The sequence below is a fragment of the Gymnoscopelus braueri genome, assembly GCF_963280865.1.
Source record: "Gymnoscopelus braueri genome assembly, chromosome: 7".
Lineage (NCBI taxonomy): Eukaryota > Metazoa > Chordata > Actinopteri > Myctophiformes > Myctophidae > Gymnoscopelus > Gymnoscopelus braueri.
The window spans coordinates 52,366,199-52,390,601 of record NC_137608.1 but is presented as its reverse complement, the minus strand read 5'-3'; the positions used below and the strand labels follow the sequence as shown (position 1 = coordinate 52,390,601).

At 42.3% G+C, this 24,403-nt stretch overlaps 1 protein-coding gene across 1 annotated transcript in view; it reads left to right on the top strand.

Moving 5' to 3' along the window:
• tmc1 (transmembrane channel-like 1) overlaps positions 1-24,403 on the top strand; it is a gene marked incomplete at both ends in the record, with an annotated part of 54,267 nt that overhangs the window by 14,267 nt on the left and 15,597 nt on the right. The window contains 10 exons of the mRNA XM_080433697.1: positions 12,014-12,107; positions 14,585-14,608; positions 18,021-18,141; positions 18,358-18,546; positions 20,522-20,698; positions 21,353-21,443; positions 21,546-21,627; positions 21,725-21,831; positions 23,056-23,154; positions 24,157-24,299. Coding sequence (XP_080289823.1) covers positions 12,014-12,107; positions 14,585-14,608; positions 18,021-18,141; positions 18,358-18,546; positions 20,522-20,698; positions 21,353-21,443; positions 21,546-21,627; positions 21,725-21,831; positions 23,056-23,154; positions 24,157-24,299 — 1,127 coding nt within the window. The remainder of the gene's footprint in view (positions 1-12,013; positions 12,108-14,584; positions 14,609-18,020; positions 18,142-18,357; positions 18,547-20,521; positions 20,699-21,352; positions 21,444-21,545; positions 21,628-21,724; positions 21,832-23,055; positions 23,155-24,156; positions 24,300-24,403) is intronic.

Sequence of the window (24,403 nt, the reverse complement as noted above, 5' to 3'; positions counted from 1 at the left end):
GCTTGTAGATCTGGTATTTGGTGTGGGGGGGAGGAGGGGGACCCTGGGGGGACACCCTGGGGCACTCCGGTCGACTAAGTATATATAGGGTTTAAGGCATTGGTTCTCAAAGTGCGGTCCAGGGACCCCCAGGGGTCCTTGAGGGGGTTGCAGGGTAGCAAAAGTAGTTAATATAGCATCACAATCATTTTAACCACTTTATCCATTTATACGTTGGCTTGGCTATTCAAAAATAGCAGATGCACAAGCTCAAGGACCTTTTACATCTGATACTTTTGAAAAATGTTGCATTATTTAGATTTTTCTCTTCGTAAATCTGCTCTTCTGTGGGTCCCTGGCGCAAAACATGTTCAGATGGGTGGTCCTCGGCCAAATAGGCTACATATTAATTTGTTGGGTCCTTGACACACTGGTTTAAGGGGTTAACTTGGGATGCAGCGACCTGTATCTATATGAATGGGTCAAATATTGACTATATATAATCACCTTATTGTTGAAAACAACCCAGCAGTTGATCATAAAGCTGTCCTATACTGACCTCCCTATCTGTACAGGTACATGTCACAGCACCATCTGATCTAGTTTTAGTCATAGTATTTTGAATAAAATTCCATTTAGTTTTAGTCATATTTCAGTCATCTGAAATGTGAGAGAGAGAGAGAGAGAGAAAGAGAGATGAAGCAGGGACCCCCATAGTGTATAACATTATGTTGCAGATTAAGCCTTTTCATAGATAGCATCAAGGACTTGTTTGACAGCTCTAATATCATCAGTGTTGTGTTGGATTCATGTTAACGTGTATTTTCAGACGTTTAACCACTTACGGCCGAGAACAGCAGACCTACAAGTTCACTCACAACGTGTCGCGGATGCGACACGTTGTGAGCTTGTAGGCTTGTAGGCGACAATACAGAGATCAAAGTTAAACTTCACTAAACATATTTGCTCAGTTTTTTCCCCCCCAGGAAGTAGAGGACAGGGTTAAGCAAATATCACTGGGATTGTTATTTAAAGGCATACTAGGTAACGTTTTCAACAAAACTAAAGTTAAATTGTATATCTTTTGTGAGTGGCAAAAGTTTCACAACACCCACTCCATGAATTTCACCCCCGGAAGCCTTTTATTTATATATTTTCTATTGAACGTGGACGGGGGGGACTTTCCCGGGAAAATGACGTTCCTGGCCAACGTCATGACGTCGTGGCCGACGTCCTGGCCGACGTCATGACGTCGGCCAGGAACACCGCAACGGTTTCCTGTTTGGCCAGGAACTACCGCGCTAATAACAAAAAGGAACCTCACGCTGATTTTAAGAGAATGTAGGATTGGAAGATCGAAAAAGAACAGAAAAAGAAAGCACAGCTCATGGTAACTAATGCTCCACTGGCTAAGAGAAACGATCCGTAGATAGTATAAAACAATTAAAAGATCGCTTTTTGAAACGCTTCCGGCTTCCGGTGAAAACGAATGGAATTCTGGGTAATCGAGGACTACGGAAATTGTATGCAGTGACGGTAGTGACCAGCAGAGGTTGCTAAAAATCGTTATTTGTGATTCTGCATTGTACAACTTTAAGATAGTCAAACCATACCTGTTGATCTGCTTCTCCAAAGTGATTGACGCCCACAGCCACAACAGAGCGACCATCACCTGGTATACCACCTATAGAACAAACATGGGGAAGTTCTCATTCTACTGCTCTGCCACCAACATGTGGAATGCCCTGGCGCCATCCATTAAAGCATACATGGGCAACTGGTGGCCCGGGGGCCACATGCGGCCCCCACCTTCACTTAATGTGGCCCACAGGTTAATATCGGAATACTGATATTTTTAGCGGTGCCAGCCGCTCTACATTTGACCGTGTCTGAGTGTCCGTCCGTCCGTCCGTATGAGCACGGCAAAGAAGCAACACTGCACACGTGCGCACAACATGAACGCAGTGTGCAATTTCCGTGAAACTTTCCACGCATATTCCCACTAGGCCCAGGAAGAATTGCCCCCCTTTTCACATTGCCCTGTTATAGCGCCACCAGGAGGCACGGCAAAGAAGCAACACTGCACACGTGCGCACAACATGAACGCAGTGTGCAATTTCCGTGAAACTTTCCACGCATATTCCCACTAGGCCCAGGAAGAATTGCCCCCCTTTTCACATTGCCCTGTTATAGCGCCACCAGGAGGCCAATTTTGGCGAAACAATTGTTTTTAAAATACTTTTACACATTTTCTCCAAACGTCACGCAAATCATCAAAGGCACCGCTTCCTTCACACAGGGTGTGATTTTTTTTATTTGATTTCAGCTGTTACAATTCCAAACATGCAAACATAACCCGCTTTAATTACTTCAGTCTATATTAGTAGCTTAATGACTAGTTTTAAAATTCTATTGTCTTTTTTATGTCCAATGTATTTGTATTTAAGTTAAATCAGTTAACATAAGTATAACTAAATGCATTCGAAATTAGATAAAAAATGTTACTTTTCAGGATTCCAATTCAAAAATAGCAAAAAAATCATCAGGATTCCAATTAAAAAATAGCTAAAATAGCAGATCTACAAGCTCAAAACGCGCCGCACTGCGACACGTTTTCAGCTTGTAGATTGGCTATTTTTGCTACTTTTGTGTGACATAGAATGGCATTAATTGACAAAAAACTTAAAATACAGAGATAATTGGTGTCTGCCTGACAGTATACAATGTGGCCCTTTGGAGTGAGTGTGTAAATATAGTGGCCCTCTCCACCATCCAAGTTGCATCACCCCTGCATTAAAGGATATGTAACACTGGTTTCTTTCAAAACTGGCCTGAAAAAAGAAAAGAAAACATCTATCAGGAGACCCCTAGGGAAGGTAACTGTAATTTTCCCATCTCTCTTAAGGCGTTGTTTCAAGACCGAAATAATGTTCATATTGTTCATTCCCCATGTCTCCTCCATTACGCATAACCTTTATTCTGTCCATTCTCTTTCTACATAACGTTACATTGTTAGTTAGGTAACGGCACAGCGATCAGAGTTCACTAGACAGGTTTTCTGAGACGGCGCTTTTGTTTTTCACTGTGACCTACTGACCTGTGTTAGTTTTCAGGCTGTGTGAAGCAGATTGGTGACATATATATATCGCCTCTGTCGGGTGGAAACCTCATATGTCCAAAAACTGTTACTTTTCAGGATTCAAATTCCAAAAGCATCCAAAAGTAGCAGATCTACAAGCTCGAAACGCGTCGCTTCGCACCGCGTTTCGAGCTTGTAGATCTGCTACTTTTGATGCTTTTGTGTGACACTCTAGTATGATCAAGTAGGCCGTTAATTTACAGAAAAACACAAAATATTTGAATATCGTCACCTTGCTAAACTAATGGCCTATGTCATTTAAAAAAAAAGACGTTTTTCAGGAAAAATTTAAAACTGATCCAAAACAAAACTATATGATATTTCTTAATCATTTCACCCAAAATGTTTATAACAAATTATGACTATTTAGATAGAAATAACACTGTCTATCAGTTATGTAACATAAGAGATTTAAATAGGTTTAAATAGGATTAAATCTGACTTAGGCCACTTTTCTTTTTTTTAAATGTACTAAATCAGTAAATAGTCACAAAACCATGTGACTTAGGCCAAAAAAAATGCCTATTTTGGCCTAAGTCACACTAGGGAGTTAGGCCATTATACTAAAAGGGGAATGAACAGCATGATCCTTTTCAATTAGGAGATGGGCGAGAAGGGGCGTAATATTGTTGTACAGCGACAATCGACCAAACCCCGCCCTGCCGCCCTGCGATTGGCTGAATACAAAAACGAGAAAACAAGGACTCCGCCCCCAGAGGGGACGTGGGGGCATTTACAGTCTAATACAGACAAAAACCCTAATATTGCATCTGGTCTCGTGGCGTGCCTCACTAGGCGTTAAACTGCCCACCCTGAGGCTCGAGATCGGATCCCGCTGGGCGCACTCTTTTTCCGACAACCGCAGACAACTTTTTTTTGGCTAATAAAGTATAGTTTTGGACCATGACGGAGGCGCGCCGACTCAGCAGACCTTGAGGCCGAGGAGTCGCGCCCGAGCGCCTCCAGGCGCGAGTGCCCGCGACGACCGGCCGATGGTCTGCTAGTCGACTAAGCGCCGTCCGAGTTATGTACCGATAGGCACAGAATAGTAAATGATGTTGTGGGGACTGCGTTTGCCCCAACTGTCACTCAAAGTGACCACTGGCCAATCACAGCGCGACTTTTCCGGGTCTGGGCGGGTCTTGGCAGAATGTCGGTGCATATCACTATCACGCTGGCCAGCGTCATGAAGAGCTGACTTAGGCAAAAATATAATTTTCCTTAAAAAAATGACTTAGGCCATTAGTTTAGCAAGGTGACGATGACATGGAGATAAGAGTTTTTTGCCTGACAGAGAGGATTCATGGTGTGTGTCAGGTCGTTGTGTGACTCATACAGGGAGACGTTTATCAGTGAGCGTTAATCTTATCGTGCGGTTCAGGATGAATCACTGTTTATCACAGCTGCACGCTGAGAGGCACAAACACATAGATATCATCGCTGGCGGCCAGAAACCTCTTATCTCCTTATTCTAACTTTTTCTTTTTTTTTCGTAAATTAACGCCCTATACTTGATCATACTGCAGTGTCACACAAAAGCATCAAAAGTAGCAGATCTACAAGCTCGCTTCGCGCCACGTTTCGAGCTTGTAGATCTGCAACTTTTGATACTTTTGAATTTGAATAATTAAGTCTTGGTTTTAGTTTAGTTTTTTAAATTACTTTTAGTGTTATTTTTTTTTTGTTGTAAAATGGATTATTCAGGATCAAGACTCAACAAACTATAATAGCAAATATAGCAGATCTGCAAGCTACCCATTTCCTGTTTCTTTCTAAATTGTTTGGAAATAGCAGATCTACATACTCACAACGCGTTGCATCACGGCATGCTGTGTAAATTGACTTGAAGTAAATGTACTTAGTTACTTTCCACCACCGGGAACATTAGTTCACCACAGCGCTAAGTGTGTGTGTGTGTGTGTGTGTGTGTGTGTGTGTGTGTGTGTGTGTGTGTGTGTGTCTGCGTGCGTGTGTGCGTGTGTGTGTCTGCGTGCGTGTGTGTGTGTGCATATATTAACACTTAAGAGTGTGAATGCACTCAGCAGTTCAGTTTCAGCAAACACAGACAAAATTGTTGTTTAAAAAAGCGTACATCAGCACACTGCTGTACATTGTGAGTACATCTGCAGCATGAGTGTGTGTGTGTGTGTGTGTGTGTGTGTGTGTGTGTGTGTGTGTGTGTGTGTGTGTGTGTGTGTGTGTGTGTGTGTGTGTGTGTGTGTGTGTGTGTGTGTGTGTGTGTGCGTGTGCGTGCGTGCGTGCGTGTGTGTGTGTGTGTGCATATATTAACACTTAAGAGTGTGAATGCACTCAGCAGTTCAGTTTCAGCAAACACAGACAAAAGTGTTGTTTAAAAAAGCGTACAACAGCACACTGCTGTACATTGTGTGTACATCTGCAGCATGAGTGTGTGTGTGTGTGTGTGTGTGTGTGTGTGTGTGTGTGTGTGTGTGTGTGTGTGTGTGTGTGTGTGTGTGTGTGTGTGTGTGTGTGTGTGCGTGCGTGCGTGCGTGCGTGCGTGTGTGTGTGTGTGTGTGTGTGTGTGTGTGTGTGTGTGTGTGTGTGTGTGCGTGCGTGTCTCTGCGAACACGCACAGTGGACTACAATATAGGCACACCCGACACCCAAGCACAATGTACATATACATGTCTCTACATTATGTGTGTCTACACACAATACAGTACATAGACAAGATCAAAAATATATGACCAATGGCCAGCGGTCCGGGCACCTATAGGCTCAAATGTAGCCTGACAGCGGTTCGAGTCCCGATCCCGACGGCCTTTTCTGCGTGTCACTCCCCATCTCTCTCTCCCCATTTCCTGTCAACCTACTGTACTATCAATAAAGGCATTTAAAAGCCCAATATTACATTTTTTTTTTTTTTTTCCCAAAAATAACCATACAGAAGTGCAAGTAGATTTGGATGAAGTTGTCCTCACAACACAAGTGTATTAGAAGGTGAGAAACAGGGTTGCATTGCTCATGGGACGGCCTTGCACGCCGTGCAGGAACCTATTTGACCAGGAGCACGGCACAGGCACACGCATAGATTTAAAACTACTTTAAATTCACACCTCAACAAAGTTTACAAAGGCTCCCAACTCACACCAGGTGGATTAACATAGGAATGAGCCTAGATGCATATCAATTGTCCATTGTGTGACCTGTAGTGTAGGTGTTAAGCGACGTGTGCGTCACGTCATTAAAATAGAGTGCAACCACGTTCCAATTCAGCATTGCAACACTGGTGAGAAATACACTTTGTGAAGAACCATCTTCCTGGTCACAAAAACAAATTGGTTGCTTTACAGTCCAAAATGATTTGGGGAGTTGTTGGGCTTACAATTAGGAAAAGATTCAGCCTTAGGAAAAGACATTTAGAGGTTAGGTTTAGGGGTTAGGGTTGGAGTTATGCAAATGTTTATCCTACTTATTGTAGTGAGCTGGGATTGAACCCGAGGCTCCCACTCGCCAGTCCGACGTGTTACCAGTCATGCCAATAGGGCTGAGCCCGATTGGCAGGTCTGTTGAACGCCGGTTTCAGGCTAATTTGACTGTGGGGGCTACAATCACCCCCCCTATCTTTGGAGCGCATCCTCACGCTTCACACTTCACGCCACGGACAACCGTACACGACGTCCCTCATGCGAGGATATTATACGCTCCTCGTCCTGCCGACTACGCCAGATTGTAGTGGAACGCAGTGAGCTGGGATTGAACCCGAGGCTCCCACTCGCCAGTCCGACGTGTTACCAGTCATGCCAACAGGGCTGAGCCCGATTGGCAGGTCTGTCGCACGCCAGTTCTGGCTAATTTGACTGTGGGGGCTACACATGCAGTGGTGTAAAGTAACTAAGTACATTTACTCAAGTACTGTACAATTCTGAGGTATTTTTACTTCTTTCCAATTTTCTGTACTTTTACTTCTACTCCACTACATCTCAGAGGCATATATTGTACTTTTGCTCCACTACACTTATTTGAAAGCTTTAGTTACTAGTTACTTTGCAGATATAAATCATTATATTATAAATCAGTTTAGCCCTATTTTATACATAGGCTATTTGAAAATAGCCGATCTACAACCTGTTGTGAGCTTGTAGATCTGCTATGTTTAAACATTTTAGTACTTTCACTTTTGGTACTTTAAGTATATTGTGATGCCAATACATTTGTACTTTTACTCAAGTAACATTTTTGAACACAGGCCTTTTACTTGTAATAGAGTAATTTTATATTGTAGTATTGCTACTTTAACTTAAGTAAAATATCTGAGTACTTCTTCCACCACTGTATGCATGCATTCACATGCACCACGTTACTGTATGCATTTATGAACATGCACGACGTTACTGTATGCATGCACATGCAAATGCATGATACTGTATGCACACACAAGCCTGCATGCATAGGCCTCTTCATCATGTCTTTGTTGTAAGGTTCACATGGGCGCAAACACATCATATATTTAGGGCTGCAACAGTTAATCGTGCTAATTGATTTAATTGATATATACAAAAATAATGGATAATCAATTTTAATACAAATAATAGGCTAAATATTGGGGGAAATGGTTTGTTTAGCTTTTTACTTTAAAATGTATTTTAAAATAATGAGAATAGCAGATCTACAGTCTTACAAGGTGACGCACTGTGAGCTAGATTCCTTGATGTATAAGAAAATAAACACACACACACACACACACACACACACACACACACACACACACACACACACACACACACACACACACACACACACACACACACACACACACACACACACACACACACACACACACACACAGCACACAGCACAGCACACTGTCACAATGCACACATTTTCTGTCTGTAGAGTAACAACGCCCTCTAGAGGTTCACCAACACATAACATGTTTGATTGAAAAGTCTTTGCCTCATGACTGTCAAACAACCAGACAGTGGTGTAAACTAAAGTAAGTACATTTACGACATTATGAGAGGTGTCTGTTAGTTGGATTGGTCCAAATGTCAGTAATCAAAGGGTTTTTTTTTTTGCTTATTTTTTTTTAACTCTATGGTTGTTTGGAAGGATCCAGATGTGAATGGCTTGTTGGGCTTTCCGCCCCGCCCCCATCACCAGTGCAGTTGTAAACAGAGCAGCAACATGAGAGAGAGAGATCTGTCTGAGAAGGAGATTAATTGACGTTTGCGTCATTTTATCTCCATCAAATATGGACCCCAAGCCCATTCCCAGTAAGAAAAAGAGTGGTGGAGCTGAAAGGACAAGTGTCTGTCCTGTGAAGGAGACTGTTTCAAAATGACAAAATGATGATATTCAAAGCCCCCAGATTCTGGGGGCTTTGAATATCATCATCATTGTCATTGTCTGGGGCCTAGACAGTCAAATATGTTGCTGCAGTCAAAGTAACACTACACTGATTCTTCTCAACACATGGGGTTCTGTGGAATACTTTAGACCAGCTATATGATTAACAATGAATCATTTAACAGCTCTCAGGTCTGTGGTCTAATCAATACATTATGCACTGCAGCTGTGCACCCCTACATTTAAAGTTGAGAATCACAGACCTATGCCACAACAAAGAGTCCACAGTTGGACATAACTGATATAATATTGAGTTATTTGTATCTTCCTTGGGATTATGCTACTAACTATATCTAAATACCTTTGTACTTTTACTCAAGTAAATTTAGAATTCCGAACTTTTACTTGTAACATAGTATTTCTACAGTATTGATACTTTTACTTGAGTAAAAATAAATGTAGTTTTTCCACCACTGCAAACAGTCTGTGGGAGAGACACAGAGATTCTGTACATTTGTAGATAGATATAGTTGATGAGTGAGTGTCAATGTTAATGTCTGGTGATGATTGGCTAGCTTATACTCAGATGACTTTATGGTAATATAATTGACTTATTTAGATTAGATTACTGAGAGATGCAACTTTCATGTTTTCAGGATGATGTTTATTGTTTAATTTATTAAAGAGCTGTAAAGACAGGGAGACCCCTGTTACTGAACAAACACTCTATATTCCAGGGGTCTTCAACGTTTTTCAGGCTAAGGACCCCCTAGCTGAAAGAGATGAAGCAGTGACCCCCTCTATATTGTATAAATTGTGTTTCAGATTTAAAAAAAAACGTCTTGGTCTGCTCTTTTTTCCCTCTACACATAGGCCTATATACCTCTTTGCCAAAAATAGCCGATCTACAAGCTCACAGCGCCTCTCAGTGCGAGGCGTTGTGAGCTTGTAGATCTGCTATTTTTGGCTAAAGTTCTCCTCAGAAAAAGGATGCTAGGGTTCAAGTGGTTAAGGTGAAAAAAAATAATCATATCACACAAAGATTTGGTGGACCCCCTGTAGTAACTCTGAGGACCCCCTAGGGGTCCCGGACCCCCTGTTGAAGACCCCTGCTCTAGTCTACAGCAGTGATTAGGCTACTCTCAGAATATAGAGTTTTAACTTTTAAAGAACAAACCAAAAACCTCTTTGGGTATTGATAGTGGAGGAGACCAGGCATGTAGGCGTCACCGTGGCACATTAATGTAATGTATTCTGTTATGTGGTCCTGTTGTGGACTGAGTGATTGAGGCTTATTCTTTTTGGGTCGAGATGTGCAATGCAAAAAATGACTTTAATAATGATTTAGTATTTTGTGTTTGTTTGGGTGTGTGTGTGTAAGTATGTGTGCATATAGGTTTGTGTGTACAGTGTGTATCGCTGTATGCATGCGTGTATGCAGCACATGGATAAACCTTTCTGTTTGTTTGTTGTCTTTACATGATTTTTTTTTTTTTTTTTTGTGGGATATTTGTATTATTATTTTGTCTCCAGTTGTTTCACTGTCTTAAGAAAAATTTAAAAAAAGCTAAATAAAATATAAATAATAATAATGATTTAACCAAACAAATATGCAAACAACAAGTTTGTTTTATGATGGCTGAAGACCTCAACTCCTCTTCCCCAGTGCTCCCTGGGGAGCGGCCATAGCTGAGTGGTTAGTGAGCCCGCCTAGGGAGCCAGAGGCCCTGGTTGCCCCAGATACGATTCCAGGCTACGCCAGCATGTGTGTCGATGAAATGAAATTTGTCCCTGAGCAAGACTCTTAACCCCTAATTGCTCACAGGCCCTCATTGGAAACAAGCCCGCAAGGACTTTCATGAACGTCCTGTTAAAAGGAATTATCCTTATCCTTATCCCTAACCCACATCTGTTTCTCTCTCTCTCTCTCACACACACACACACACACACACACACAGCTGGTACATAATGGCAGTAATAATAATTCTTCTGAATTATTCATAGCTAGTGAAATTGCGCCGCTCTAGACTTTCTATGGCGTCATTGTCTCCGTCTCAGGCTGATGGGTAGCTGGGAAAAAGTGAACTTCTCATGCGAGATAAAAGTCATCATGGACCAGACACACACACACACACACACACACACACACACACACACACACACACACACACACACACACACACACACACACACACACACGCACGTGAGAAGGATCGTCTCAAACCCAGCATCGTCTGCATTGCAGAGGTGATGATGATGATGTAGGACTCCACAGGACCAGAGGAGGAAGAGCAACATGTCCCGCAACAATCTGATCGTCTCAGAGAGTGACAGTAAGAGATACTTTATATCTATATGTGCAATCAATTGTTCTCTTATTTAAATATTGTTGTGTGGAGTGGTGTAAAAAGTGTCTTTGATTAAAACATTTTACTTACCGGAATTCAAAATTTAATTGAGAACAAGTACACAAGTATTGGTATGAAAATGTACTTAAAGTACCAAAAGTAGAAAGTACTCATTCTACAGAATGTCCCATTCTCTCACAATGCTTGTGAGCTTGTAGATCAGCCCTATACACATTTTGGCCATTTGAAAATAGCAGAAGTGGTTAATGTGTGTTTTGTAATAACAATCACAATCTACAAAGTAACTAGTGACTAAAAGTTTACAAATAATTGTAGTGGAGTAAAAGTACAATATTTGCCTCTGAGATGTAGTGGAGTAGAAGTAAAAGTACTGAACATTGGAAATACTCCAGTAAAGTAAAAGTACCTCAAAATTGTACTTAAGTACTGTACTTAGTTACTTCACACCGCTGGTTGTGTGACATCACAGCTTTAGGCGTTTTGGCTGATTCCTACTTGGTTGTGCGTCGTGTTGCGCACCAGAAATTGCAGATCGACATTGGTAGAGCGGCCATTTTTGGTACACTACGCAACTAAGTATAAATCAGGCTTCACTCTGTTCTTTACTCGAACGGTAACTGTAATAAGTGTTGTCGATGTCAGAAATGTACAGGATGAGAATGAATATACATGCAGCTATCCACACAGACACATGCAGTCTGCTTTCAATCTTCCATACGCACATGCATGCACGCACGCACACAAAGAGCATACATCCATGCATTGCACACGCATGCACGTATACACAAACATGCACACACACCCACTCACTGCATGTACACATGCACGCGTGCAAGCACACAAACATCTTTTCCTAACTGGCAACTAACAAGAAATCTTTCTTAACCATAAATAATTACGTTAAGTTAACTCTCAATTTGATCTGGTTTCACTATCGAAATGCGGTCCTCACAGACTGGTAAAAATGCCCCAGACACACACAAACACAGTCTAATATACAGTATACTACATTTAAATTCTGTATTTATCAAAAGGTTTTATGTTACTTTTTATCTAGTTTTCAACTGTGTAAACCACAGCTTTTACGCACATGCACGCACGCATAAATGCGCGCACGCCACATCCACTGCCACAAACATGCTGAACCCACCAGCCTCCATCACCCCCTGGCCATTGGCCGTGTCCCCATCCATGCCACCCTGTGTCCCCTCATTAGTGCCACTCAGTTTCTCCCATCATGTGCCCCGCCCCGCTCCGCTGCGCCCGGCCGGCCACCAGCCGTAATGACCTGCAGCGTGGCGGCCACTTGGGTTACACCGCGGACACACATCAAAGAGCCGCCCACCCGTAAATATTTGTTGGGTCTGTCAGCGTGGGCCTTTGTCCGGCTGGATGTGGATATCCATGGAGGACAATGCAGCCGTGTAGACAATGAGGGATGGACAGCTAATGCAGACTAAGCTGTAGTGAAAGGGCTCAGTGTTGATACCATACTGTATATGATACAATTTCACTGTTAGAATTGGCAGTGGTGGAAAAAGTACTCAAATGTTTTGCTTAAGTAAAAGTATCAATACTGCACTGTAGAAATAGTATTGGCATCAAAATGTACTTAAAGTACCAAAAGTAAAAGTAATCATTATGCAGAACGTCCTATTTCAAGTTTTCAAATGTATACAAATCCTTTTGAAAATAGCAGATCTACGAGCTTGTAGATCATCTTTTTTCAAATGGCCGAAATGTAGGGCTGAAGTGGTTAATGTATGGTTGGTTTTGTAATAATATTCAAAATCTACAAAGTAACTAGTAACTAATAACTAAAGTTTTCAAATAATTGTAGTGGAGTAAAAGTACAATGTTTGCCTCTGAGTGAGATATAGTGAGTAGAAGTAAAGGTATTGGAAATTGGAAAAAGTACAAATACCTCAACATTGTACTTAAGTACAGTACTTGAGTACATGTACTTAGTTAATTTCCACCACTGGATACCATATGATACAATCTCACTGCTTTAATTGGATGTTTGCGTGAGCGTGTGTGTGTGCGCGGAGAAGTGACCATTTTGGAAGTGGGTTGTACATTCGACCACAGTCTGGAAGAGGCATTCCTTACCACGGTGCTAAAGTACCAACGTCTTAAGGATACTTAAGAAAAACTTGCTTGTGTTCATATTTGGAAGCCTCGGTTATGTCCACAAATTAGTTGTGAGAGGCCTGCAGATTGCAGGAATGCCCAATAAGCCAAGAGCCAATTAAATGGCATTTTGTTCAGTGTCTGCGATAATTGGCAGTCGCCACATATGGAGGAGACGATGCTTCCTGTATCCGTGATCTGTGTCCTGAAACACTTGTTGTTTAGTTTCCCAAGTTTGTGCATCATCTATTGTTTGTGTTCAAGAATTTAGATTTCGATCCTCATCAACAGTGTCATTTCTTGTTAAATCTGAACGTAAATAAAGATGTTAAATATGTGTGTGTGTGCATCCTGCCATCCTCACAGCACTCCAGTTATCCAATTGCCTCCAAAGTTGGCACAAATTCATGGGTCGATCTGGCCTTTGAACGATAAAGCGATACAAAGCTCATGTGACGTCTCCTCCCCGCTTCCGTTTCGTCTTTACAGTCGAATCGAAGCAGTTGATTTCGTCGACTAAAACTATGGCAACATTTTTTTTGGCGACTACCATTTTTCACTGACGAAAACGAAATAAAAACGAAATAAACAATAACTAAGCTATGATGACTAAAACTAAGACTAAATATATTGACAATTTCATCAACAAATAAAAACTAAAATGTTAGAGAGGGACGAGTGGAGAAGAGATCCAGTAGAACTGAAAGACAAGTCTTGCTTGGTTGCGCTCGGGTGTTGCGCTCTGAAAATAGCAGATCTACAAGCTCACAAATAAAACTAGACTGACAGTAAAACATTTCAGATGACTAAAACATGACTAAAACTAAATGGAATTTGAATCAACAGACTATGACTAAAACTGAATCCAAATTTGTTGTCAAACTCAACACTGAATCGAAGCATATGCAGTATATAACTTGCTGCTTATCAGAAATAGAAATTCTAAAATAAAATGTAAAGATATTTTAAATACATATTATTTTCGTGAACGGAAATGACGAACAGATGACGGCTTCCGTTCTCGGCTTTCGGGAGGTTTAGTGCCAGACTCTATAATGAGTGGTTTTCAACATTTTTCATATCAAGGTCCATTATTTATTGGGCATTTGAGCCACAGAACCAGACTCTCAGACCCAAGACTTAGAATATTTAGAATATATTTTATCATTGGATACGATTTTGTCCACAATTCCATGTTGTATGTATTGATGTGGTGCGCAGCTCTGAATCTGTTCTTGAGAGATTATAGGAGGGATAACAGGCAAAATAACAATTCTTTAATTAAGTAATGCAGATGTTTAACAATAATTTAACTCTTGAGAGTGTAACATGAAACCAAATGGACTGGTTTCATTTTACGCTCTCAATAGTTAAAGATCTATAAGGGTCCATTTGGTTACCAACTCTTCCATCATTTAGCTGCATGGGGACCACCTAGAACCTCCTCAAGGAACCCCCCGGACCACTTGTTGAGAACCACTGCTGTATAGCATTTGGAGGTTGTGGAATAGTTGTCTGGCTAAAGCGAGACGACACCCTAAAAACACAAATGTGAATCATTGCTTCAGACTACAGCTTAACCGGCAATAGTCTGCATTGTTCTGCCCTGCTGTATTGTTCTCTTTTTGATGTTGTTTCTCTTCTTCTAACTCAGTCAGCGTTGGACTAGGCGACACAGGTGAGTAGGATCTCACACACACCCTACTGGGGTCCCTCAGGGCTCTATGTTTGGCCCGCTCCTTTTCCCCCATCTACACCAACTCTCTTTGCTGAAAATAGCCGATCTACAAGCTCATAACGCATTGTGAGCTCATTCGGCTCAATCTCAGACCGGCTATTTACGGTGAATATGTTCTCCAGAATAGGGACACTATAGGGTTCATGTTTAACTGAGATTCATCTGAGATTGTAAAAATAGACCAAAAAGGGCACACACAGCATTATGCAGTTGAATGATCCCATTGGGTGATTAATAATGTGTCATCTCTCACTACACCAGAGGTGGGTAGTAATTAGATACCTTTACTCACTTACACTTACTTATAAGTCCCTCTTTGAAGTTGTAATACAACATACTTTTCGCTTTTACTCAAGTATATTTTTAAAGACAAAAGTGTTACTTTTACTCCTTCAAATCTTAGCTATTAAATATAAAGTAGTAACATTATTCAAATGATTTTGCTACATTCCACTTTGTGACTTTTTTATAATTAAATGCACGTTTGTTTCATTCTCTCAGAGAGACTTCAGCTCACATTTGTGTTAATTTCCGTTGGACAGGCACTCATAATGTCATATTTTAGACATGTGAAGTATGTCATGGGGCAGTCCATGCCCTTTCGAGCTTGAGGACACCATTCAAAGTGATAGGGAGAATATCACTGCGTACTGTGCGTAGATATTAGTCTGGAATCTCTGTATGGAACGTGCATTTCCAAGGGGCGGATACAAAAAAAATCCTCTGGTTGTGAGTGATTTGGCGCCTGAAATATGTATGTGTTATTTGTTTTGTAAAACAGTGTCATTGTGTAAGTCATGGGCTGTGGTTAGCCATGTCTTTGAGTTAATTGAATTACCAATTGCTGATTGTGTGTTGGTATGGTCCACCTGCTATATAATGGAAGTTGGAAGTATTGAGTTCAGTTCTGGCTTAGGGGTAGCTAGTAGACAACACCAGGGCAGAGCTGCAGGGCCTTGGGGGAGAAGTGCTTTGCCCTCAGGGGTTCCTGGGGGTGGTTCCAGGGGGTCCCCAGCAAAGGTTCCAGGGGGTCCCCAGCTAAATGTGTTAATATTGCATCACATTCATTTGAACCACTTTAAGCATATTGTATAACTTTGGCTATTCAAAAATAGCAGATATACAAGCTATAGTGCGTCACTTTGTGCCACGCTGTGAGTTTTGAATAATTTAGATGTTTGTTTTTAACGCAAATCTTCTCTTCTGGGGGTCCCTGGCACAAAACATTTTAAGATGGCGGTCCGTGGCCAAAAACCTATGATTTTGGGGGTCCTTGACACGAAAAGGTTTGATCTAAAGGGTCTGTGTGGTGATGATGTGTCTGGATTGGGGGTGGTGGCGGCAGCATGGCTCTCCTTTCTCTCTCTCTCTCACACACACACACACACACACACACACACACACACACACACACACACACACACGCACACACACACACACACACACACACACACACACACACACACACACACACACACACACACACACACACACACACACACACACACAGTTAGCTCCATGTCTCACCTCTGGTTCACACACACATTATTCCTGGTCGTCACACGTCCTGGTCACTCCCATCACGACCTGTGTCCCCAATTAGCACCGGATTAACGACGCCCACGAGAGAGAGAGAGAGAGAGAGAGAGAGAGAGAGAGAGAGAGAGAGAGAGAGAGAGAGAGAGAGAGAGAGAGAGAGAGAGAGAGAGAGAGAGAGAGAGAGAGATTTGTGCAAAAGAAAAAAAAACACCCAAATAAAAATACAAATCAGAGACAGAAATATAAAGAGAAAAGAAGATGACAGATAGATGGTCAAAAGTACTAGTAGTTTAAAGGGATAGTTCACCCCCTCCCCCCCAAAAAAAACCCATGGAGACTTGAATTCATTCATTATTTTTTTGCATTCCTCAGACAATAATGTGCTGACCTGCGGACCGATAGGCAGCGGTTCCGGTAGGAGACATAAAGGAGACTCTTTGTGTCTCCTAACAGAAACGCTGCCGGTCATCAAATTATTGTCTTATAGGAATGAGACAAAAACTAAAAAAATATCCATGAACTCAAGTCTCCATGAGGTGACTAATCTATAGAGAAAAAAAAGTCATTTTGGGGGTGAACTATCCCTTTAAGTCATCAAGGACGGTTTCAGACTTCAGAAACAGTCCACTCTTACAGAAGAAGTTTTGGTGTTTTTAATGTATGTCCCAGTTTATCTAAAAATGCAACAACTTCTTCAGTGAGTGCAGACTGTTTCTTAAGTCAGAAAGATCGATAGACCTCAATTGATACCTTTATTCACTTGTCATGGCAGTACAGCAGTTATGAAGAGAAAAAAAGACAGCTAGAAATAATATCCTACTAATGATAGAACATAAAAAAGACTGTAGGGAGTAACTGACACTGTAACTAACTCCATACTGACTGATACGTTGAAAGCAATGTGTTTTGATAGTACATCAGTGGGCTGGATGAGATCTTATCTGGAGGGGAGAGAACAGGTGGTGGAGGTGAACGGAACCCTGTCCTTCAGTAGGAACGCACTGAGGACACTAGCAGGAACACTCACTCATCCAATGTCATTTTGACTATGCACGCACCCCGTGGTACTTTAGCACCACAAAGGCATTAAAAACAAAGCTTCAGACCTCTCAAAACAAACTGGTCAGGTTACTACTTGGCCTCACACCCAGAACTCACCGTCCTAACCCCTGCTCATTGTGCTGTAGGGTGGGATGGCTCAGGGTAGAGGACAGAGTAAAGCATCTTGCTCTGGGCCTGGTCTATAAGACACGCAAGGAAACAAGGATACCCATTACCCATGTACCTGTCAGACTACTTCAATAGCATAAAAGACACACCAGAGGGAGCTCCACTGATCTCACTCAACCCATATTCTGCACAAACATGGGGCCAACCATGACATTTTATTTTCTGTTTTAACCCATTAAGACCCAAGGTTCCGATTCTACAAAACGTCTTCTAAATCCCAACAGTTTTTTTGAAAAAAACGTATCTTGCTATATCAGTGGTTATCAAGCTTTTTCATGTCAAGGACCCCAAAATGTATATGTATTTGGCCGCCGACCCCCATCTCAAAATATGTTGTTCAGGGGACCCCCAGAAGGGAAGATTTGAGTTAAAGATGTTCGCTTTAAAAATATACATATTCAAAGATTTGCACACATTTTTTCGATTTAAAAAAAAATAGCAGATCTACAAGCTCGTAGCGCGGCACTCGGTGCCGCGCTATGAGCTTGTATATCTGCTATTATATCTGCAGACGTAATGTCGTAAGGAAAGTCAAATAATGGGCGATATATGGGTCAGGCTGTAATTCCTGTTCTGTCCACAGGTGGTGAAGAAGAAGATGATGAAGCTTCCACTCGCCATGAGAGGAGGAGAGAACGGAGGGAACGGAGAGACAACGGGAGAGAGAAGAAGAAGAAGGGCAAAGGAGACGAAAGGAGAAAAGGGTCTTCCAGAGCAGGGAGGAGAGGGGGAGACGCGGGTGAGGAGGAGAAAGAGGAGAGACACGGGAAGAAGAGGAGGGAGAAGAAGAAGAGGGTGGATCAAAGTGAAAGAGAGAGGAGAGGAGAACAGGAGGAGGAGGAGGAGGAGGAGGGAGAGGTCAGGGAGAGGAGCGGGAGGAAGGAGGCCAAAGGCAACAAGAACCTGAAAAATGAACAAAGGAGAAAAACGGAGCCGGAGGAGGAAGGAGAGGAAGAGGAAGGAGACGCCGCCAAAGGGAGGAAGACAAACAACAACAAACTGGCAGACATGAAGAAAGAGGACAAGAAACAAGAGGAGGAGAAGAAAACAAGTGAAGTGAAGAAGAAGAAGAAAAAGAAGAAAAAGCACAAGAAAGTAGTTGAGACAAGGTAAAACTAAATCACCTCAAACAGTAGGTCAGGCGTCTTCAAAGTTTTTCAGGCCAAGGACCCCCTAGATTAGAGAGAGATGAAGCAGGGACCCCCTCTATATTGCATAAAATTGTGATTCAGATTCACCTTTTTTTTTTACGTGGTCTGCTCTTTGTTCCCTCTACACCTATACATACCTCTTGGCCAAAAATAGCCGATCTACAAGCTCACCAGGCCTCGCAGCGTGAGGCGTGGTGAGCTTGTAGATCGGCTATTTTTGGCTAAAGTTCTCCTCAGAAAAGGGATTCTAGGGTTCAAGTGGTTAATGTAAAACAAAACATATCATATCACACAAAGATTTGACAGCCCCCCTGTAGTAACTCTGAGGACCCCCTAGGGGTCCCGGACACCCTGTTGAAGACCCCTGCAGTAGGTGATTAAAACTCACTTCAACTTTATTTGGGTTTACAGGTGTACAACAAAATGGGTGAATTTTCTTTTCTTCGTAAAAGCTCCCATCATTTGTAGTTTTAAGGAAAACGGAAGAAGAATATTGATAGAAGGAATAAGGAACACAGGTCAGATGTGCCAAATATTCCTGGTATGAATAGAGTGAAATACTACGCCTGTCACAATTATTACATAGATAGATACACTTTATTTCAGACACAATAGGTCCATATAAAAACAGAGATACAAAACAGACAATTACAACACAGAGATGAGTACCAGACTTATTTAAAGGGGCCACACCATGAATTTCATTTTTCTTTTGGGGGGGGGGGGGGGTATTTTTTGGGCTCCCCAGTGTCTCTTGTACCCCAAAAAATATATTTTTTTTAACATTCAGTCATTCATTCTCATTTCAGAGATTTTCAGAATGGGCGTGTCTGAACAGGCCATTTCAGAATGGCAATGCAAGTGACATCACTTGCATTGCCATTGCATTGATGATGGCCAGACAGAATTGCTCAGTAGCCCCCCCCTGCCCAAAAGGACGTTTTGGTATTGCAGCTGAAAGTGCTGTATAAGCCAGAGACAATTGACTTGGGATGATTTAGGCTCAAACCTTTTGAAAAAGGTTTGAGGGACATACACCATATGATATTAAATATCATTTTTTTTTATTTTATTCATGGTGTAGATCCTTTAACTCCATAATGCCCAGATCAATTAAAAACATATACACCTTTCCTCCAGTGTTTCCAGAAGCATGAGGAATATACCTGGTATCACTCTGTGTGATCCCTGTTGAGGCCAAAATTAACACATTCTTTGACTCCATCAGTCTACACACAAATCTATACATGCAATTCCTCAATACAGCATGAAAGGTGGGTACATTACTGGTCACAAACATTTCACTTGAATTAGTCCATCTTGGGAGTTTCAGCAATATTCAAAATGTAGTCATTATATGCCACACAATAGGTTTTAAAAAGTCATCTGTACACATGTGAAATTTCCATCCCAGCTTGTTGGCCTAATCACAATTATTTGAGATTACATTTTTTTTTTAATTTCTATCAAATATCTTAGTTACAATGAGATTGATCTAACAATTACGTTTTGTTTCTCTATGTGTGTGTTTGGGAAAAGTTGACGTCTAACACACAGCCTGGCTGCACTAGCTGAGTAAACAGGCACTTGTCTCTGTCAGGAGGAAGCTGCTCTTCCTGGTAGCCCGGAAATTACTTTCTTGTAGAAGTTGTTTGTGTAGTGAACTATTAAGCACTGTTTTAATTGGGATGTGTACATGATTTTCATGTTTCCATGTTTGTAACCGTTTTAGGAGGTCTCAGTTTACCTCTATTTTATCATGGCTGAGGGGAACGGAGGCTACGCCCCTCAGGCATGATAAAATACTGGGTAAGCTGTGGCCTATAGTGTCTTATTCCTTTATTAGGCTAGTGGCGGAAGACCAGGGTTCAATTCCCAGGCGTTACATTAGGGAAAGCTTCACCCAGTAACATAACACTCCTGTTCTTCTCAGCTCTGAGCCGGAATCCAGCGATGAGGAAGAGGAAGATGACAAAGAGGAGGTGAGACCAGAGAGCCTGTCTCCAGAGGAGCTGGAGAAGCTGAAGGAGGCGGTGGAGGAGAAGAAGAAACTCATCCAGACTCTGAGAGGAAAGCCCTGGCCCATGAAGAAGAAACTCACCACCTTGCGGTACAACATGCGCCACAATCTGCTCTTATCTCCATAGTCTAACTTTTTGTGTAACAGTTTTGGACATATGAGGTTTGTGTGTGTGTGTGTGTGTGTGTGTGTGTGTGTGTGTGTGTGTGTGTGTGTGTGTGTGTGTGTGTGTGTGTGTGTGTGTGTGTGTGTGTGTGTGTGTGTGTGTGTGTGTGTGTGTGTGTGTGTGTGTGTGTGTGTGTGTGTGTGTGTGTGTGTGTGTGCTACAGCTAATCTACGGCACCGCAGTGTCCGATTGCCGTGAGACTTTGCACCCACACTTCCGAGTAGGCCAAGTAGGCTCCAAGTTTAGCATTTTCTTCAAAACGCACATTTCTTTTGCAGATTTTGTCCAAAACGTACACAAATTGTCTGCACATTATGTCTCTGGGGTCATGTGATCAGGTTGTATCAGTCAGGTTTTCCAAAGTTTGATGCAGGGGCTGGAGCCAGGCTAAGGATGCCATGATAATGACATTAAGATAGCTGGTATGATGGAAGAAAGCTGTCCCAACCATGGTCTTGGATGGGACATGGTCATGCTCATAACATGTCAGTTTACATCCATTTTTAGTAGATTAAATGTGACCTTCCTAAGAAAGATGAAAATGTGCCTACAGTATGTAATGATGCATGTTTTTGCAGAGAGTCCCAGGAGTTTATGGAGAAATATGAGGGGGCTTTGGGGAAAGGGAAAGGCAGGAAGCTGTATGCATACAAGGTCATGATGACCAAGGTAAGTCTGTCTGTGTGTCTGTCTGTCTGTCTGTCTGTCTGTCTGTCTGTCTGTCCAAAATGCAATATAATTCATTTTACAAAAATCTACCTTTCTTTTTAGAAATGGATGAAGTTTCAACGGGATTTTGAAAACTTCAAAACGGCCTGCATTCCCTGGGAGATGAAAATCAAAGAGATTGAAAGTAGGATTTATTATCCAGATCCATGTGTTGTGGTTTCAGGTTTAATGACGTTAGTAAAGACCAGTATGAGTGTCAGTTCTCTCTGTCTTCATTCCAGGTCATTTTGGATCGTCAGTCGCCTCCTACTTCATCTTCCTGAGGTGGATGTATGGCATCAACATGATCCTGTTTGGTCTGACCTTTGGCCTCGTCATGGTGCCAGAGGTACGAGGCCATCTGTCCATCAGAGACATTCTTTATGGAACTGCAAGCTTGTATTATATCATGTTCTATGAAACCATTTTATGGTGGACAGTTTATATATATTAACTAGGGGGGTCCCAAAATTATTTTGGGGGGTCCCCAGATGCAGGGCCGGATTAACCCTTCGTGGTGCCCGGTGCTACGACCCGTTTCGGTGCCCCCCGGGACTATTTTGTCGGGGGGGGGCGCAGCGCGAAAAATTGACGCTTCACCGCCACATTTCACCGCTTTAGCGCTCCTTCAGCACATTGTCAAAATAGCAGATCTACAAGCTCACAACGAGGTGTTGTGAGCTTGTAGTTCAGCTATATATATTTTCACAATGTTTATCTGTGGAACTGAGTATGTAATGCCTACAATTCCAAGTGCTTGTCAGGGTGGGGGGTCCCCAGTTCAAATATGATTATTTTGGGGGGGTCGCAGTTCAAATATGATCATTTTGGGGGGGTCGCAGTTCAAATATGATTATTTTGGGGGGGTCGCAGTTCAAATATGAACATTTTGGGGGGAGGGTCTCAGTTAAAATATGATCATTTGGGGGGGGGGGGTCGCAGTTAACACATTGGGTGCCAGAGGTTTATTAAAATATTATACGTTGAGTGCCTGCATTTCTTCCATCCACTTGCGTTATACGTTTCGTGCTGTAGAAGCCCTGACGCGGAAGTGCATGTAAACAAAGCGTGCGTGCGAGACGGCGGAGGGTCCCGACTAACGCCTGGAACAATAATATTTCTAACGCGATCCTCCATTGCAGCGTGATCGCCGATCGAAAACGGCTCGTTTCCACCAGATTAAAAAGAAATGGAGATATTAAGCTTTTAGTCAAGGAGATAACATTGAAAACGCCGACCGGAAGGATTTTTGACATGGAGCCAGATCCAGCCTCTTCTTCTCAGAAACTCCTTGGGTGATGTCAAAGTTTCGTTTTAGCGCCCCACGTGGCCCACATGTATAAAAATAGAATTGGGTCAAAAACGGTCCGGACCGTTTTCGGCACTTCTCGTTTGGATCCTCAAAAACGGTCCGGACCGTTTTTGGCATTCAATGTGTTAAAATATGATCATTTGGGGGGGGGGGGGGTCGCAGTTCAAATAGGATCATTTTGGGGGGTCGCTGCTTGAAAAGTTTGGGAACCCTTGCTCGAGTCTAGCTGACTCTCTTGCCATGTGTCCTGGCTTCCACCAGGCGCTGATGGGTAAGCCGTACGGCAGCATGTCCAGGAAGACTGTCCCCAGGGCTGAGGAGACCAGTGCCATGGACTTTGCTGTCTTATGGGACTTTGGGGTCAGTAGCATAAACAGAACTCTACCTTCACACCTATAGGTTCTGGTTCCTTATGTTACACATTTATTATGGATCATTTTAAGATATTTATTTGTTTAAAGTACATGTTAAATAGCTCTATATTCCCATAATGATCGGTTGCTGTAGAGCAGTGGTTCTCAACCAGTGGTCCGGGGACCACCACGTGGTCCTTGAGGGGGTTCCAGGGGATCCCCAGCCAAATTAATAGTTAGGAACCAAATTGACCCTTATGTGTCTGTAACTCTGACAGTGTACAAATGGAACCAAATGGACCCTAACGGGTCCATTTGGTTCCATTTGTACACTCTCAGAGTTAAATGAACACTAATGATGATGATACAGTGTAGATTGGGACCCCCAAGAAATGAAAATGGTTGAGTCCCTGGCATATCTTTTCAAATGGGGGTCCCTGGGCTAATATGTGTCAATTTGGGGGTCCTTGACGCAAAAAAAGGTTGAAAACCACTGCTGTAGAGTGTTTGTTCAATAACAGGGGGTCTCCCTGTCTCAACAGAAAATACAATTTCAGGTCGGGATACAAATTTTATCTATTCACGAGAGATAACTCATACAGGATACAGGATGTACAAGTGAATTGGAAATGATGAAACAAAAATATGAGCAGATGGAATTGGAATTTGGAACACAAGCCGACAAATGATCATTGTGTGGTTCTTTCAGATTAAATTTGTGACCCGCCTAAAAATAGTTTTCTTGGAACCTTGGTGCTTTCACGGAACCGGCCGCGAATCCAGCCCGCGTTTCCACAAGTTTTAAGCAGAACCATTGTAATTGGGCAAGAGCCCACCTGGGGAGCAGGAGACCCCATGTTACCCCAGGTTCGATTCCAGGCCCAGCCAGCAATGTGTCGAAGATAACCGGTCGAAGTGTCCATTTCAAGGGGGAAATTCAACGGCTGTTACTGTTTACCTTTGACAGTGTTAATTTTATTAACACTGTCCTTCTCTATGTGATCTACAGGGTTATGCTCAGTACTCAGTCCTCTTCTATGGATACTACAACAGCCAGCGTGCCGTTGGCTGGCTCAAGTTCCGCATGCCCCTGTCCTACTTCCTGGTCGGCGTGGGAACCGTTGCCTATAGTTACATGGTGGTCATTAGAACGTAAGTACCTGCCGGGAACAACTCACTAAAACACAGAGTGCATCTGTTTATTTTTATCTGTAATTAACCGAAAATAATATCCAACCAATGACCGACTTAATCTT